Source organism: Limanda limanda, chromosome 7, assembly GCF_963576545.1.
Source record: "Limanda limanda chromosome 7, fLimLim1.1, whole genome shotgun sequence".
NCBI classification, from domain to species: Eukaryota; Metazoa; Chordata; class Actinopteri; order Pleuronectiformes; family Pleuronectidae; genus Limanda; species Limanda limanda.
The window spans coordinates 24,970,440-24,989,609 of record NC_083642.1 but is presented as its reverse complement, the minus strand read 5'-3'; the positions used below and the strand labels follow the sequence as shown (position 1 = coordinate 24,989,609).

General features: G+C 41.2%; 1 protein-coding gene across 1 annotated transcript in view; it reads left to right on the top strand.

Annotated features, from left to right (window-relative positions):
• Positions 1–18,748, top strand: part of arhgap4b (Rho GTPase activating protein 4b) — a 32,878-nt gene extending 14,130 nt beyond the window's left edge. Inside the window, exons 5-24 of the mRNA XM_061074549.1 lie at positions 1,953–2,015; positions 2,126–2,299; positions 2,706–2,834; positions 3,145–3,366; positions 4,189–4,290; positions 4,394–4,579; positions 5,418–5,502; positions 6,552–6,579; positions 6,802–6,898; positions 7,941–8,001; positions 8,298–8,375; positions 9,051–9,179; positions 9,588–9,693; positions 9,797–10,024; positions 11,887–11,942; positions 12,291–12,462; positions 14,177–14,275; positions 14,505–14,612; positions 15,496–15,598; positions 17,048–18,748. Of these exons, the coding sequence (XP_060930532.1) occupies positions 1,953–2,015; positions 2,126–2,299; positions 2,706–2,834; positions 3,145–3,366; positions 4,189–4,290; positions 4,394–4,579; positions 5,418–5,502; positions 6,552–6,579; positions 6,802–6,898; positions 7,941–8,001; positions 8,298–8,375; positions 9,051–9,179; positions 9,588–9,693; positions 9,797–10,024; positions 11,887–11,942; positions 12,291–12,462; positions 14,177–14,275; positions 14,505–14,612; positions 15,496–15,598; positions 17,048–17,248 (2,427 nt within the window). The 3' untranslated portion in view covers positions 17,249–18,748. The remainder of the gene's footprint in view (positions 1–1,952; positions 2,016–2,125; positions 2,300–2,705; positions 2,835–3,144; positions 3,367–4,188; positions 4,291–4,393; positions 4,580–5,417; positions 5,503–6,551; positions 6,580–6,801; positions 6,899–7,940; positions 8,002–8,297; positions 8,376–9,050; positions 9,180–9,587; positions 9,694–9,796; positions 10,025–11,886; positions 11,943–12,290; positions 12,463–14,176; positions 14,276–14,504; positions 14,613–15,495; positions 15,599–17,047) is intronic.
• Positions 18,749–19,170: the final 422 nt, after the last annotated feature.

Sequence of the window (19,170 nt, the reverse complement as noted above, 5' to 3'; positions counted from 1 at the left end):
TCTGATTCAGAGTGACAACAACAGTAGCGTCTCAGTAGACCTGCCCCCTGACAGCAAAAGATTCAAATCGTTAGTCAGAGCCTTCTCGCTTTCATTCTGCTCTCTGTGAGTTTAATATATGATATTATCTTCTTCTTTCATCACTGTCTTTCTGATGCGGTATAAGCATCGAACATATGTCAGTATAATAAGAAAATGACAGAAACCATCTTTAAGGTTAATTTATCTGACTTTGACTTTTTTATGCTGTGTTCACACCAAACGCAACACAATGAGATTCCATACAATATTGTGGAAAGACACAAATTCCCTGTCTGTGGTGCCGGGCTGAAATATTTGAAATCGAACGAATCATTTGCCAGATGCTACTGGTCAGCCTCAGGTAGAAACGGCAGTCATCCATACACAACTCCACAGATACACACAACGACACTTGCGTTGCTGATGCAAGTAAACACAAATGATCCTGTGGCGTGAATCGTGCAAGTAACATGACGCAAACATTTGCTGTGCATGTGGTGTGAATGCCCCATTAGTTTGGGCCTTGTCCCATCTGCCAACATGGAGTTGCTGGGCTTTATGACCTATACTGCAGCCAGCCACCAGGTGGCGATTGAGATGATTTGGCTTCTCTTTTTGGAGCTGTCATGTCATATACAGTCTATTACCAAACTCCATCTCAAAATGGTTCAGTTAAATAAACTATTGATTGATAAATAAAGTTGAATTGTCTGTATAAAAAAACAAAGTACCAATTGTCTGTATCAGGTAGACAAATCTGCTGCAACTGACAAATTATTGAGGGACAGAAGATACCAGAATGTATGTGAGATGTAAATGTCAAAGAAATAAGTTGAACTTTGACCCATAGTGTCTGTACTATTATATTGTACTATTTCAGTTTGATTTCTGAGAACAGTCAGTATCTTTTGTATGAAGTCTTTATGACACTCATCATTTTATAAAGATTTCAGAGCTGCCAGATTTTCTGATACAGCACAACGGTTATATGAATCCAGTTGTTAGTTGGCAACCTTGAAAGATGAACACACTCACCAATCAAGCTCTTTAAGTCGACACATACTGAACAAGATGAAACTCTTCATTTAAATCATGTATTTGTGCTGTTAACTGTCCTTGGTGCCACAGCGGCAGTTGCTGTCTCATTCATTTTAAAAGAGTACACACAATCATCTTGCTCAAACGACTGGTTGTCAGCACTGACTGTCTAAAGCTTCACAAAGAAGAAGAGTGAGCCGAATTTTGATTTTGCCTCTGCAATAATTTTAGATGTGTGGTTGGGCCTGACGCCAATAAGCTACAGCCTTTTAGTAGTTTCTCTAAAATCTCAGTTGGCAGAAAACTGAATGGTTTAGTATGAGCATGAAAGTAGTGCTGTATAATCATTTAAAGTAGTTATACAAATGATAATGTGTATTATTATAAGTTTTATACAAGAAACTCTTCTTTAAAAGTAGCAAAACAAAGTAAAAGTCAGAGAGAGAGAGAGAGAGAGAGCAGTGGAGTCTGTGTGTGTGTGTGTGTGTGTGTGTGTGTGTGTGTGTGTGTGTGTGTGTGTGTGTGTGTGTGTGTGTGTGTGTGTGTGTGTGTGTGTGTGTGTGTGTGTGGGTGGGTGGGTGGGTGGGTGGGTGGGTGCTGATACCTTTCCCTCAGTTCTGGGAATTTCATATAGAAGCTACACAATTCGTTTACAGTAATTAACTGCTTGTAGTGACAGATCTGACCGGGGTAAAACATTATCATTATAAGCAGTTTCCTCTGTACTAGAATATTGTTGGGAGGCGGAGGTGGCACAAAATTTGACTGAGACAGCCGCCTCGCAATTCAGCAGGAAAAACCCTGCAGGGATGTCAATCTTCTCACAAAGGTATTTGTCAAAAATGTCAAACTATTTTCTTAAAATGACTAACATTTACTTTTGTAAATGTCAGAGCAAAGAAGTGGGAATCCAGATGCAGGATGAGTTGCTAAAGGTCACGACTGAACTCCAGACGGTGAGAGCTTTATTTGACTGTCCTCTACTTAGCAAAATGTAATATTTAATGCTGTGACAGTAATGCTAACGTGGAGTTTGTGCTATCTGTCACCCGTGTGCTGATGAAAGGCTACGAAGACGTATAACCTGTACCACATCGACTGTCTGATAGCTGAGGGGAAGCTGAAAGAAGCCGAGCGATTGGAGGAGAGACACACAGGCAAGTCGGCTGAGCTTGGCCCCAGCCAATACGGGGGACAGAGGCGGAGCTCCGTCAAGAAGATGGAGAGATTAATGGAGAAGGTAAGGTCACGTTTGTGGGTGTGAAAAAGAGTAGGTGACAGGAAGTCAGTTTTTCGAAGAATAACCAACCATTTCCTGTTGTTGCTTTGTTGGAGTGTGTTTAGGTGGATAAACTTTGAAATAGTGAAAACGCCTCCTATTTACACATGTTAATGAATATGTGAATGCCTTGAGCACATGATATTGTAATTTGTTGTATTAAATCAACACATGGTTGAGTGTATGTCATCTTCTCCTACCTGACATACATATGTGTGTGTGTGTGTGTGTGTGTGTGTGTGTGTGTGTGTGTGTGTGTGTGTGTGTGTGTGTGTGTGTGTGTGTGTGTGTGTGTGTGTGTGTGTGTGTGTGTGTGTGTGTGTGTGTGTGTGTGTGTGTGTGTGTGTGTGTGTGCGTGTGCATGCAGAGGCACGGCAGGGTGCAGGAGAACCAGCTGAAGTGTACCAAGGCTCGTAACGATTACCTTCTGAATCTCGCAGCAGCCAATGCAGCCATGAACAAATACTACCTGCAGGACGTGAGCACTCTCATAGATGTAAGAAACATGTAATTTGACTCATGCGATTGTGTGCGAGTTATCCTTTTGTGTAGTTCTTTCCTGTTATTTTCTGAAGAAAGAATTGAGATTTTACAGCTGTAAGACTGGAACCGTATTGATTTCTCAAGGACCCCCTGTCAAAAAATAAAAGCTCCCTCTCTTCCTCCCTTCTTTATTCCCACACCATCATTTTTAAAACTTTATCCTCGTCTTCCCTATACTATACTTTGACTACTCTATGATTGCCTGCACATCTCTCTTTTTCCTCCTTTCTTCTATCCTCCTGTTCCTTTTTCCCTCTTGGCAGTGCTGCGACCTCGGTTTCCATCTGGCTGTGGAGAGGGTGATGAAGTGCTACCTGGCCAGCAGGTGGCGCATCCAGAAGACGGAGGAGACGGGGCTTAAGCAGTTGGAGGCCGCTGTGACGTCCCTGGACCAAGGGGGAGACAGAGATGGGTTACTACAGCAACACGACTCCGCCTTCTGTCTCCCATTCAGATTCAACTACCACCCACACGAGGGAGACCAGGTATTGCATCCAATTGTTAAGGCAAACACGTGTCATTGACACCATTTTGGTTTGTTACTGCATTTTACAAGCAGCAAGTCCGTCAAATTTCAGAATGCTCGGTCATTTGGTTTTGGTTACTTTTACTATCGTCAAAGTCAGGTAAAAATCAACTTTATAGTCAATTCTGTCATGTATATGACATAGACAAGATTGAATTGCTGTTTCTCTCTGATCCCTGTTGTAATCATATAAGTAGACAGAATATATTAGTACGCAAAAACAGAACATATAAGAACACAGTTGTTGCACAAAAAAATCCAAGTGCAATAGAAAAGATTCAAGGGCAATGGAGAAATCCGAGAGAAACATTTCATGTGTGCACAGAAGCAGAATGAGGGCGATGAGAAGAGTTAATGCTGGAGAACAGGAAATGTAATCACGCAGAGTACATGTGAGTGAGAAATCTATAAGTTCTGCTCCCAAGCTGAAAGACCATTCCACTGAATAAAGAGAGAAAATCTCTCTATCATCATCAAAGACTTCACATCAGAGTGAAATCTGCACTTGAAAATATTAACAATGAAGTAATTTTTTTTCCATAGCACTGGTGAGGACCTTTTGCTTAGGACATGTAGCTATGGCCTCAGTATTTTAACATTAGTACATGTTTCATGTCAAATACCTTTTAAAAAAGTCATCTGGAAACAGCAATTTTCAACCAATTGCTCACAGAGTTAGATTTATTTTGGCTAACAAGCTACAGATAATGAAAGCTGCTAGCATCCGTATTTTTCCTGAAGGTTTTTTTGGGATGTTAAATGTTTCATTTGTACATTCCAGGTGTGTGAGGTGAGTGCGGAGAGCCAGGTGAGGTACGAGCTGGAGACCAGATTCCAGCAGCTTCAGTCTCGACTCGCTGCTGTTACCTTGGAAACAGAGGAGGTCAGCGAATTATTACCACTTAAATAAAATTTAAAGAACTTGCTTTGAGAAAATATCTTAATTAACTGAATCGACAACTTCAACATTTGTTTCCCTTTCTCAGATCAGTAAAACACTCAAAGCCACGCTCACAGCCCTGCTGGACGTCATGTGTGACAGCGACTGTAACCCCTCCCCCGATGTGCCCAGCAGCCTATCAAACGAGCCGCCCGGGGGAAGCACAGCCCCAAAACTTGCCCTCGCCAAGCGTCGAGCCAATCAGCAGGAGACAGAGACCTACTATTTTACAGTGAGTTAATGCTGGAGGCTGGTCAATGCCTTTCTTAGTCTGATGAACTGTCAGTTGTTCTATCAAAACATGTATTGACTAAATATAGACTTGACTCTGTTATTAGCAATCATCCTGAGAGATCCAGTTAGAAGAGGTCAGCGCATAGTACTGGTCTGAACACATCCAAATGCATCCTGAGATCTCATCACTCGGACCACATTCTCCTGGTGTGACCACAAATGAACGATCACCTACTTCTTCTTAGTGTCAATTTGTTGATTTATTTGTTGCCACCGACAAAATATGTGCACTTTTTTTTCAAATGTGTAAAATCACTTTTCACAGTAGGTCTGTAGCTCATTCATACATTCAGCCCCTCCTGGCAACGCTCACTCTCTTTCTCACTCTCTTTCTCTCTCTCTCTATCCCTCATGCCGACACACAGACAAGCTTTGTCATTGGACACATCTGTAAACTCAGACTGGGTAAAAACAATATCATTTGGTCATCACAAACACAAAAGAAACAAAAGCAATAGTGCAGGGAAGTGAGATCCAACCACAAGTGGTCTCAGGAGACACATTCAGGACACATTTTATTGCCCGATTTGAACAGACGAACGTAGGGCTGAACACTCTTGATCGGATCTCTCAATTAGAATTAAATATTCTTTAACTGTTTACAAATTATCTTTATTATTATGCTTTTAGTCATAGTGAGATGATGTAATTGTTCCAGGTTTCCTAAGGAGAATTTGAATGTCTCAGGAGCTTCTCCCCCCGCACAGGGATCCAGTTGTTATTGATTTACTTAATATATACAGCAATGTATGTTGTTGTGTGTTTTTTTATCTTAGAAAGTGAAGGAGTTCCTCACCAGCAGTTCTTTGACCTCCAAACTTCAAGCCAAACATGATATTCTACAAGATGCCATACAGAAAGGTAGTGTCAGAGGATGGGTAAGAGTGTTTCCTGTAATGCTTACACGCACCATTATACTGTCACTGGTTGAATCTGGGAAGAGATTCAGAGCACTTTTACAAATTATGTCATTTGTAAGACTGACTATCGTCCAAAGTTGAAGAGACCACATCACCAATCTAACATTAACCTCAGTGGGACATTTATCAAAATGGATCAAAATGAATACAGCTGAACCAGATATTTTGACTTATTTATTTCCACTCATTCTTCTTCCTTGTCTAAATGTAGCACCTGAAGCAGAGATAAGGAGCCGGCTACAGAGTAATTTATTTAGGACTTATAATAATAATAATAGTGATTTTTTAAGTCAGGTATGCAGTGGTAGCCCCCAAGAGCTGCACACAGAGTTTTCATTTGTGGTCGTGACACACATGAAACTAACCCTAACCCTTGCTCATGATGGGTTGAAAGCAACATAAACTAGTGGTTATTGGTCAAATTAAAGGTAATTTATTATGAAGGTTGGAGTAATTCAATACAAACGGATGCTTTAACCAAAGCAGGGGGACAGGGTGCGTGGATGCTGTTCAAAGAAATAAATAAATATATCACAAAAAGTGGACAAAAAGCAGATACCTAAAAACAAAAAAACTAGTGAAAACAAAAACCTATCTACAAAAAACTAAGTGAGAGTGATATCAACAATACAACTAAACCTGGACCAGTCCCTAAATTGATTTTCACACTTTTGTTTCATGAAGTACATGATCAAAAATTAGTTAACAAATATCTCCCTCTAAGCCCGCTGGCGAGCTGCATAGATCAGGTCTGACAGCAGGCAGGACAGGGACTGGGTCTCTAGGCGGTGTCCAATCAGCTGTGAGCTTCCACTCATCCTGGTTGACATCTCAACAGACAGATTAAACACATGAGGGAGAAGGGGCAGCGCACATTAACAACGTGAAAAATCTGTGAAGTTCTCCTTTTAAACTTTTTGCACATTCCTTGCACCAAGTCCCTCCACCAAACAAAACTATTTCATTTGTATTTCTGTCTCCTTCCACCAGCGGAGGCTGTGGACAGTGACCCTTCCAGGTAAGCAAAGTACTGACACATTTGACAGTGACTGAGAGAGGTGTGGAGACATGGAGAAAGCAGAGAGGACAAGCTGAAGAGGAAGGCGATACTTTGTGGGGGAGGGTTAAAATACTGAAATTGTAAATCATCATAGCAATTAGGCAAAATCAGAAGATCTAAAGTAAAAATACCCACATGTGAAATGGCATCATGCAATTGATTTATTATTATATTTCCCAGAATGCAATGCGCTCGGTCAATGCGCGTTTGGAAGTCCAGACCTGTTTCCCAATTCTGCCACACACTCTTCACCACAGACATACTCTCCTACATACAGGTAACTCTCTCTCACATACACATGCACATGATAATAATAATGAAAAGGAACGCAGCCTCTTGATTTGCTCGCTGCACTGTGCTGCACTGACGTTCAAGCCTCCAAAGGAAATTGTTTAGAAAATCCTTCCACTCTGATATAGTAGAATGGGGGCACACATCCCCCCCCCAGAGTTCTCACTGCTGCTTTCATGTGTATGGTCATGCTTACAGCTTATTGCTGGCTTTCTCTCCTTTCAGTCCATTCCCTTCTTTTTTTATCTCTCCCCCTCTTGTGAAAGGGATTAAAACTGAACTGGCCTCTTTGCTGCCTCCTCTCTCGACTCCTCTATTGAGTGTGGTGTCTGTCTGTCTGTGCTAATGTGCTCCTCTTCTTCCCACTGCTTCTAAATCTTTATTCCCCCTCGTTTCTCACTCCTCCTTTTTTATAATCTCTGCTTTTTTCTCTGTCTCAACTCTGCTGTGCTTGGCTTGGTGCAGACGAAGGAGGAGAATGTCTCGGACACAGGTACTGAACCCCTGCAGGCCAAGGTGCTGCCAGTAACCAGGGCCATAGCTTTTTTACTGGGAAATTGGTAGCTCTTGCACCTTGAAGGGATTTAACAGTTAAAAATCTATCAAGTAGTAAATCAAGTAGTTTAACTGACACTGTCCAGTCATTGTTATGTAACTCTTCATGTCGCACATTCTGGCCTCAACAAGTTGCACAGCTGAGCATCTGACAGAGGTGATATATAATCTTAATCTGAGATGAGCAGTACGTCCAGCAGCACAATGTAAAACGCAGGGTTAAATGTATTTTCAGTTGTTCTTGTGACTTTTCTCTGGCACATTGATCAACCAAAAAACATTAACATTTTGAACAGCTCTGTGTTATTCCCCTGTTAACAAATTCAGTTTATTTTCGGTTTCCCACACCCACACATCTTCATTTACACACTATTTTCTGCTGTATGACAACCTTTTCTTCACCTTTCTTTGTGTCTCTATCACCGCTCTCCCTCCAACACTCGTCTATCCTCCAATCATCTCTCCCTCTCCAGAGCACTGGGCAGCAGATTCCTGTGGTGGTTGAAAGCTGCATCCGTTTCATTAACCTTCACGGTGAGTCAGTTTCTATAATGTAGCACTAAGCCGAGCTCAGAGAGAGATTTGGACCCGAAGAACGTGTGGGTGGATTGTTTATGTATGAGGCTTCTATTGACATTTAACATAATCTAAGTGTGTGTGTGTGTGTGTGTGTGTGTGTGTGTGTGTGTGTGTGTGTGTGTGTGTGTGTGTGTGTGTGTGTGTGTGTGTGTGTGTGTGTGTGTGTGTGTGTGTGTGTGTGTGTGTGTGTGTGTGTGTGTGTGTGTGTGTGTGTGTGTGTGTGTGTGTGTGTGTGTGTGTGTGTGTGTCAGGCCTCCACCATGAAGGAATATTCAGAGTTCCTGGGTCACAGAGGGAGGTTAACCTCATTAGAGACTCATTTGAGAGAGGTAAGTGATTTTACCTTATGTATCTGTTTTTCATACAGTGAAGATGTGAATTGGAGGGTTAGGGTCATTGGCTGCAAATGATTTTCTACAAAGTATTACAAATATTCTTTGTATTTATAATTATGTTAGTTTGTCCAATTACTTTTGATCCTCTGAAAAAAGGACTTTTTATTATAATGACTTGAACAGTTGAAGTGATATCTTTGTTAAAGCTCTTGTATTAAAGCTGAAAATCCACACTTCAATTACATCTTGACTGATTCGTATAAGATCAAAACTATACAAAATATAGAATAGAATTGAATAATACAAAAATTGTACATTATATATATATATATATGTGTATATATCCCTCACACCTTTGGTTGTACTTCACCCCAGTCTTCACATACCATAAACCTGATTTTTAACCTTGATCTTTACAGTTTAACTAGTCTTGTGTTATGTTGCATCCATATATGTGCATCTGCTAATCTGCTTGGTTTTACTGTACTTCTTTATCTATTTATTTATGATTTATTGTAAGGTGTCCTCAGGTATAAATACAATTTATGAAAACTATTATTATTATTATTATTATTATTATTATAAAAAGGAACTTTTTACCATATGTTAGTATGTAAGTCAGTTTTGGCAAAATTGCAAATTCATCACGTGTGTTCTAACTCCCTGTAGGAGAGGATCCTCTGTCAGACAGTGAGTGTGACATGGATTCCGTGGCTGGTGTGCTGAAGCTTTACTTCAGGGGTCTGGAGCCTCCTCTCTTCCCGTATGGCAGCTACCTTCAGCTGCTGGAGTGTGTCCGTAAGAGCCCCCCCCCCCCCCTTATGTAACTTCTGCATATGTTAGTCTCTGTCTTCACTTCATGCATCGCTTTCACTTGGGTTTTCATGTCTGCTCTCAGTTCCTTTGTTATTCCTAGAACTTGTCTTACTTCTTGGTGCTCGCCCTTGTGTACAGTAAGATGTGGGTAAATTCATTTGCATATGAGTAAATCTCATTTTAATGGAGCTTTGTGCAGCGACAGTGGAAATCCTCCGCTACAAACAGGCTGCATGGGCTGTTGATGCAAGGTGCTGCAACTTTGACTCTCCTTCCTGGTGCATCTCATCATCTTGTTTGATTTCTGTTCTTATCTCTGTCTTTCTCAAATCTCCTCCTTTTTTTACTAGTCATCTTACTCCTTTTCTCTTTCCTCTCTAACATGATCAGAAATTGAGGACGATGCAGAGAAAGCTGCCCAGATTAAAGCGATTGTCTCCACCTACCCACGGCCTCTCCCCGTGGTGATGCGCTACCTTTTTGCTTTCCTCAATCAGTAAGCTACGACATAACACAGTGTGCGATATTCCCATCCCTGGTCATAAAAGTTTACTCCCAGACTAAGATTGACGAGTAAATCGTGCACCTGTTTTCCCCAGTGTGTCTCAGTACAGTGACGAGAACATGATGCAGCCCTACAACCTGGCAGTGTGCTTCGGCCCGAGCCTGCTGAGAGGGATAGATTCTGATGACGCTGTTGCTAGGCAGCCACAGGTTAATGACCTCGTCAAAACCATGATCCTGCTACATGACATCATCTTCCCTGGCCAATCGGAGCTGCCGGGTCCCGTCTACGAGAAGCACATGACTCTGGAGCAGGAGTACTGGTGAGAGAAGAGTGGTCACTGACGTAAAATGTTACATTTTTAAAAACGTTTTAATGTGATTACATGCTGTTAACAATATACTGTACGTTGCAAGTATGAGTTAAAAACTCAGGAAATATTGAATGTTCAACTAATAAAGGAAGTGTCAAAGAAATATGTAAAACTTTAGATTTTCCTCTGACTTGCTATAATATTCTTATTCATTTATTTAATTGTTTTCCTGACTGCCAGTCATTTGAGGAAAAGTAGTTGTATAATAAATGATAGCTTCAGTTAGGTAGCTAGCTCACTCAAACCCTAAAACAGAAGAAAACCATCCTAATGTTGTTTTTTGGTTCAGGTCCAATTCCAATTCCAATACTTGTAGTGCAAAGTGTTTACACTTTGCGAGGTAAATATGCAGAGGGATTGCCCTCTACTGGTTTAAACCTGGCTATTGTTATTGTATTTTGTTGAAGGCTGATCTGCAAGCAGCTTTCCGACTGAACAGATTGTGGATGAGTAGTAATATCAATTATCATCAGACTGGAAATGGTGTTATCAGCAAACTGGTCACATTCCACTAGCAGTGCATTACCTTTGGACATCCGTATAGAACACACTTTCTCTCAGGCTACTGCAGTGCCCAGACACACACCTGTTAGGACAGAGAGGACAGGAGGGCAGTGTGTCGGTCTTGATTTGTTGGATATTTTATTTGAGAGCTACAAAGTTCTACATGGGCTTTGGGAGAAACTGGGCCTGTAGCCAATGCCTTGACCAGGTGGGGCTCAGGACATCATGGTCCTCCACCTCACGAATGCCCACCTCAGGAGATTCTGGAGAGGAAAAGGCCTCCACCTCTAAAGATTAGAGTTGTCCTCTGTTGCTCTCTATTTCGTATGGCCTTTGGACAGAGAGTGACATCTAGCCCTATCTCCCCTTGTGTAACATCAGCACACGCACGTTAGCCAAACCATTTTTAACTAGTAGGATAATACTAACCAGCTAGTTTACAGTAATTTAGTATCAGCAGGTAGTGGATTAAAAGTAATTATTGACTGATCTTAAATGATCATAATTTATTATTTATTAATTTGGAATTTGTAAATACTAAAATGTGTTAACAATATTTTAACTTGTCCTACAACATTTTACAAAATGTTGTCAATTAAGAGGATTTCTGTAAAATTGTGTATTTAAGGGTTGATTACTCTTACTCACAGTATGTGATGAAACTTGCCTCCCTCATTTATATTTAAACATAATATCATCAATGCCCTGACGGATGTCTGTCCTTGGATGACTTGTAGTCTTTGAATGACTGAGCAACAGCCTCACATTGCTCCAGAGATGTGTTGATCATGTTAGAGTTGAACAGTAGAGTTGGTTCCGTGCATGTTTGCCCGTTTTTTTTGGCTTATCCTCTTGAAACAGAATTTCATGCCAGACAAACAGCGTTTCTGTGCAGCTTGCAATGCTTTGTTTAAAAACTGCTTAATACTATTAAGCTGATTGCTCATTTAATTGCGCACAAGCTTCTAGAATTATCAACGTCCATGTAAACCCAACAACAACTCAAATTCAGCTTTTTGGTGAATTCGATAAAACCTTCTCTTTGTGAACATATTATAATAAACTAAATATTTGACAGAGAATTATCTGTGATTTGGCCTCTTGTTTTCTGTAGAACACTGAGGTGTTAGGGTCATCTGAGACATCTCATGGTGTTACATGGTATTTAGTCTTTTGTGAAATAGCAGAAGCCGAGTGAGGGATCGTGATTTAGGAAGAAAGACTGTTGCATTATGACAGTTGGCGTGTGTCAACCAGAAGAGGAAGTGTACTTGACCACCGACTCAATTTTTTTTGCTTCTCTACAGTGAACCAATCACAGAGGAGGGAGACGGAGAGACCGAGCATCTGCCCAGTGAGGATGGTGAGTGCACACACATGTCGACACACACACACACACACACACACACACACACACACACACACACACACACACACACACACACACACACACACAGATAAATATGAGGTCACGGTTCACATTTGAGGACTTTTATAGGACATTATCATAAGCTTAACCTTAACCACTGACCCACAATCTATGAATAATCGCTTTAAGTCCATTCTGATTACATGGATCATTAAGATTGTATTTGAAAAGATACATTTTGACAATTGTGTTGTGTGTGTCTGTGTGTGTGTGTCTGTGTGTGTGTGTGTGTGTGTGTGTGTGTGTGTGCGTGTGTGTGTGCGTGTGTGTGTATGTGTGCAGAGTGGGAGGCAGTGGCTATGTTCGACTATGCGGCGAGATCTCCAGCAGAGCTGACATTCAAGCAGGGAGACCTTCTCATCCTTCACAGCAAGGCCTCAAGTGATTGGTGGAGAGGCGAAGTGGGAGGGGTTAAGGGTCTCATCCCTCACAAGTACATCAGCATGCTGGAAGGGTGAGTGACCTCTCCGCATGCGCCGGGCATTCAATCAGAGCAATGGTCTTCCCTGATGACTTTATTCTACTTTAAACTGATCATGAACCTCCTGTTCCAGTTTAACACATGATGTCAGAGCTTGCTGCATTTGTTGAGGGCCAGATCGCATCCATATGCATTCAAAAAAAGGATGATAATAAGGGGCGTGGATGCCTCTCCAGCATGAAAAAAAACTTAAATTCTTATACTTGGTAGTACTGATGATCAGAGGCAAAAGATTATTAGTAAACGCATAAACAATGTCACAAAGATTGCCTTTCTCTGGAAGATGACAAAAAGTTGACCGGTATACTCGCCTGGACTACTGCACTTTATTCAGGATTACATACAAAAATCCATAGGTCGTCTCCAACTTCTACAAAACTGAGCAGCCAGGGTTTTAACGAGAGAAAGGAAAAGAGATCACATTACTCCGGTTTGGCATCTTTCCACTGGCTTCCTGTATCAATACGGATTGATTTTGATTTTACTGGTTTTGAAGACTAATAATAATTATAATAATAAACTTAATTTATGTAGCACTTGCCTTAACAATGTTATTAAGTGCTTTACATTGAAGACACAATGAGAACAACTATAACAATGCAATACAATACATATGGATTTCAAAGAAGCTAGAGAATTAGTCTGTCTAAGTTCAATTGGGGAGAAAATCCCATATTGTGGGGGCTCTGAAGGTGAGACCTGGGGGTCACCATAGAGCTCCATCCGTGGATCTCAGCAGTCGAGAGGTAGCAGGATTAGGTGCAAGGACATTTAAGGCCTTAAAAGTAAGCAATAGAAATCGATATGAAATTGAACAGGGAGCCATTGGGAGGCAGACACAGGAGTGATGTGGTCATGTTCCAGTGATAAGCACGTCACAATGATTTAATTATTGAGATCAAGATGTGCTGGTGGGTAGTTTTCTTTTACCTTCCGACCTTTTTTCCCCTTTGTTTTTATGCTAAGTTAAAATAGAATGATCCCACTGCTTGCTGCAGCTTCCTTTTGAGCCTACATGTGTGTGAGTGACATCAATCTTCTTATCTAGCTCTCAGGAACAAAGTGAAGGAATGCATCGACTAAAATGTCAATCTTCCACTTTACCTTAAATCCAATTACCTGAAATGTAGAAATGTTAGAAATAAGCTTTACATATCATTTATTTCAAAGGAACTCCTGTTTGTCAGGGAACTCACCCAGTTAGAAATAGCAGCTATAGGAGCTAGCATTGGAATAGCAAACTGGTTGGGTGCAGTCAGAAGCCAAACAAATCCCATTCAAAAGGTATGGTACCTGGGGGAGTCAATGACATGTGACCTGTTGTTAAACGAATCAGAGAAAAGTAATTCGACATTTTCTGGCCATAGTATTTAGTGGTGCATATAAAGTACACACACACATAAAAAAGAAGATTGACAAAATAGTGTCTTATTGTATAACGTTTTTTTAAAATAGCATCTTATCATATCTCACTTTAAAACAGCCATAAGCCATGGCGTTAACAGTTTTACTGAGGTTGTAGTTTTGTAGAGGTGTTGTGTTGACTTGTACAGAGTTTGTCCACCCACTTTGTATTCCTGCCTCATTTTGTTTATCACAAATCATCTTCATCCCATATTCAAACTTGTTCTGGTTGTACGTTCTCAAATGAAGCTCAGCACATTTCTCTCTTCTTGTCCTCCCTCAGGTCGGAGCGCGGGAAAAGAGAAGATGGGGGAGGAGGGAGGGGAGGAGGCAGCACTGGAAACCTGTCAGTGGAAGATACACAGACGGAAAACACTACTCGGTACACACACACACACACACACACACACACACACAGAACTGCACACTGCGATGCATGAATGTCCTCATATCAGCAAACACGTGTGGGCAACAGATGCAGACAGTGAAATCTACCCATTCAGACAGAAACACCGTGCACCTCCACATTACTGCACACAGCTAAACACACAGACACACAAATTAGTTATGCAACGCAAACCTACATGGTTTTTGTGTGTGTGTCCTGACAGGATGCGAGTGAACAGCGACAGTGCTTCGTTACCTGGAAGACAGAGAGGGAGTGATGGGAGTCCCAGTCGTAAGGCTCCAACCTCTCCCGCCACACGACACCTGCCAGTGTAAGACTCTCATTCACAATGCATGTGCTGTGTTACATATGAAAATACTATTGGCACAATCACTCTCACTGCTCTCACAACCTTGTGTTTGACGTGAAAAAAGAACGACGTAACCGGGAGACTAGACAAATTGGAGCAGCTAAATGGACAGATATTTCCCTCAAGTGCAGAGAATATAAGACTGTTTGTCTGTAACTGCTGGATGTGTAAATAGGCAACTGCTCATCATACTGTATATCTGCCTTTATAAGGTGATAATTTATCACTGCTGTGTCAAAGCTTGTTTTCATTGCCCCCATAAGTGTCCAAAACAATCTCATATTTTAAGGTTTGATATTGAAAATCGCAGACTATAGACCCCAGCTGATGAAAGCTCATACAAACACACCAGCTCAGCAAGCATCAGTATTGAGTGTTGCCATTAGTCAGCGCCCATGTGATTGTGACAGGGTAATAATTTCAGTTATCTGAGCCTGGAGTGCATTTATTTTATTGATTGAAATTAAGGCATTTTGCCATGATCCCACTCCCATCTTAAGCATGTGTGAAGCAAGGAAGTGTATGTATTTAGCAACACACCACAGGAGGCTATTCAAGTGAGATGTTAGGAATACATTAACATTACATTAATTTGTACAGGGACTTGAGTTCAACTCAAATCTGCAGTCCTTTGGTGCATGTCTTCCCCTATTTATCATTTCTCTCCCATTTCCATGCTTATTCTGCCCCATCTATAAAGGCAGAAATGCCTCAAAATATCTTTTAAAAATTGAAATTAGATGGTTATGGTTACCCTATGAACTCAACATCAAGCTCCATCTGTCACTTAGCTAAAACCGTTTGGTCTGTTTCACCTCTTTTTCTCTCTCTGATTGTTTATCAGGTCCCAGGAGAGAAGACACACTTTGGACACAGTGAGACAGGGCGGCTTCCGACCCACAGACAAACCCCCGTTTGTTCAGGCAGAAAGAACAGCAGTTGACAAGGTCAGCAGCTCAACACATTAAATCATTTATGACAGACCTTCTGGTCCTCATATTGCATCTGTGAGTCCTCAGGTTAAAGTGGAGCTCTAGTTTTTTAGTAAATGATTAAGGTTGTGTTCTTACAAGCAGGTTTACTAATTTTCTAAAAACTGAATAAAAGACCAGGCCCTTCAACCTAGAACACGGAATGATCTGGAGAAAAGAAAGACAGATTTACTTTTTTCAGTAAATCTGCTTCTTAGAACAGACTATGTTTTGATAACGTTATAAACTTAATTTACTTTCAGACACACATTGAACTCCAGCTAATCTCCTGACATTATCCGGAGGGGCTGCATGTGCAAATGTCTAACTGTGAGGCTTCGGACTTTCTCCTGAGTTTCTCCGGCCAACCCCCTAATAAGAACTCCGGAGAATGTCCGAATGAGCCGATGTGAGAAGACAGCAGGAGATCCTGCGGAGGATTCACTGCTGATGAGTGGGTGTGTTGATGGCGTTTGAAGGCACCCAACAAGTTTGCTCTTCAAATGCTTGCTCTAATAGCTTCTATCTCTAACAATAGCTGCTTTCAGACATGCACTGAGCTCTGGAGATCCTCCTGACATTCCTCTGAAGGGCTGAGGGAACGCAAATGTTCAGCCTCCTGCCAGTCCCATAGTTTGCAGATCCTCCACGGGATTCACTGTTTGTAAATGGGTGATTAAGTTTCAAACAGGGAACAGAGGAAAAAAAGAAACTATACAAGAAGGATGAAAAAGAGGTGTCATACATGTAGAAGACGATCCAAACGAAGATGTCAAGAGAGATTTTGGTGGAGAAAAAACCTACATTACCATTTTTCATCCTGTCTGCTGCACCACCCACCACCTGAACTCCCCAGAGATTTCCGTGTTGTCAGCGCGTCTGTCAACAATCTCCTGCTGCGTTGATCATGTGTGAAAGGTGGAGAAGTGATTCTGAAATGTGTTACAGTGCTGCTCATTGACTCAGAGTCTGTATTCTGAAGTCTGACATAGCAATTTTCCCTTTTTATATAAGCCCGGTATTTTAGTATTTAAAGGTACAAATTTAACAAGTCATCTTGGCTCATTGCATTATCACACAGTTTATTTAATCCCTGTGCTTCAACGTACTGATTTTGAGAACACACCTGAACGTCAGGACAAGATATACGAGTACTATAAATGTGACAGTACCCTCCTGTCACAGTGCATAAACCTTCCAGGAACATGTCATAATAATCTGGCCACAGTCACCTGATGCACCTCTTAGCTTCTGGACGAGCTCGAGTCCACGCAGCATCTTGTGCCGTTGAGACGCCCACACCTGGATGGGACAGCTCCCATGTGCAGTGGTGAGGTGTCATCAGAGTCGGCCTTTACTGATGGGGGGGTCACCGAGGCCACTTTTCTCATCATCTACCATGTCTCTCCTCTCTTACTCCCTCAGGACATGATCAACCGTCAGATGAACTCCGTGTTCAAAGAGCTTCTGTTACGCCAGCCTACTGTTCAGACGTCAGCCCTCGCCACCCCTGCTGCCCCAGCTCCCTCTTCATCCTCCTCTTCCTCACTTCCCCAAGCTGCACCCGCTGCGAAAAAAGTAGGATTCGGCCTCAGAGGACGGACGCTTTTCAGACCAGTGGACTGACAGACAGGAGAGGATGATGATGATGATGATTACACTGTTAACGATGAAGTCTTGATTCATTTTATATAATGTATAATATTTGCGTCTCTGCCATCTCATAGTGCCACTAGTCTCGGTGCCGTGTTACTGTACGTCCAGTGTGTCTTGTTTTCCAGCTGGTTTTGGTCCTTTTTAGGTTCTGGTCTGACTTTCGTTCACCAGGTTTTTGCAATTTTGAGAGAATCAGGGATGTGACATCACCAGTGATTTCACCAGACTGACTTTTAAGAGTACTTACCATGATAAGACAGAAACAAGAAAAGACTTAAGCTGCCCCCTAGTGGCAGGTCTGAGATCAGCTCTGCCTATAATGTTTGCTTTTTGAATAGCAAAACTGATCCAGGGCCTGTGTCTAGGAGTGCCTTCACATCTTATTCTTATCTTAATATTCACATTCATTTCATTTCAAAAGACCTGCTAGGTTTCAACTCATGGTGTATTTATATTCAAAAAATGTGATCCAGAAAGACGAGGCCTAAAGAGTTAAAGTAAATGGGTAAGACATTATGAATTATTACTAAATATATTTGGCCCAAAAATTATGAAATAACTAAGGAAATTGATCAAATTGAACTCTTAAGTAATAACTTTTTTCAGAGGAAGAAAAATACTTTTCCAAATGAAATTTTATTTTACGTCACTTTTCCTATAACAAAGTGACGAACAAATGAATATTGCCAAGCATTTTCCCAATGAGCCTAATTCCATGTTACACTTTTTAAAGAGCATATTTATGCTATGATTATTTCTTTAATAAATAATACTGAACACTGTAGTGCTCTTTGACGCTAGCTGGAAAAACTGTAAGCAGTGAGATCAGTAATTAATTGCAGCATGCAGTGTTACACACACACACACACACACTAGATCAAACCAAGATTCCCCTTCATATGTGATACATGGCCTAATGCGCAGGCCAAATCTCAGGGCTATAGCAGAGTTAGAGACGGGCTAACTCAGGTTTGGCTTTGAAGGAACAGGTAGAGCTTTTTTCTCTCAGGGCTTTGGTTGACTTACTCCTCAACTGGAAACTGTGCCCTAGCCTCAAGAGCCCAAATGGCCCCCATATCAGAGAGGGTTTAAACTGTGAACGCTTTGGAGCCAAGATCAAAACTTTTGTCTCATTCATCCACACATTTGGCCCCCTGACTATATAGATCTATAGCACCACCCACAGGTCCAATTACAATGTATGTTTCGAATCTTTGGAGTAAGGTGTTTGATTCCTTGGACTCAAAAGGAATTTGAAATGTTTTTTACATATGGCATCTCTCCTCTGTCGTGTTTCAGTATCAGAAAAAAATAGAAGTAGAATCACCTTGCCAAATACTGATTCTGCTTCTATGATTAAAAGACCCTGTTATCCTGGATCACTGTCTGATGATGTCACAAAGTGTACTGTGTCAAACTGTATATGTGGTAAAAGAAATATGAATACAATAAAGACCATAAAGCAATGAATGATTAAGGGGTTGTCAGTGTATTCGAAATTAACAATTTATTGCAATATTCAGTCATTACTAAACTCTAAACGTGTGTCTGTTATCTCCAGAAAAAGCATGATCAAAGAAAAACAGTCAAATTCACTCGGTGAGTAAGAATGAAGATTGAATAGTCAGATGATCGTGATGATCAGTTCGGTCAAGTTCAGTTACCTGCTAAACCAGTGATGGAGGGTTTGGACCCAGATGTCATTTGGAGCAGTGTGCACACAAATTTTAGAAGTGATCCTATTATAAAATGATTGTTGTGCTGTAAGTCTGCATTGTTTAGCAGCAGACAGAATCAGAGAGAGACAGATAACACACTGCCTGCCACAACCGTCCTCCCAAACCTCCCATAACACCATAAAAACATTTGGATCAACCAATGCTGGATTCTGC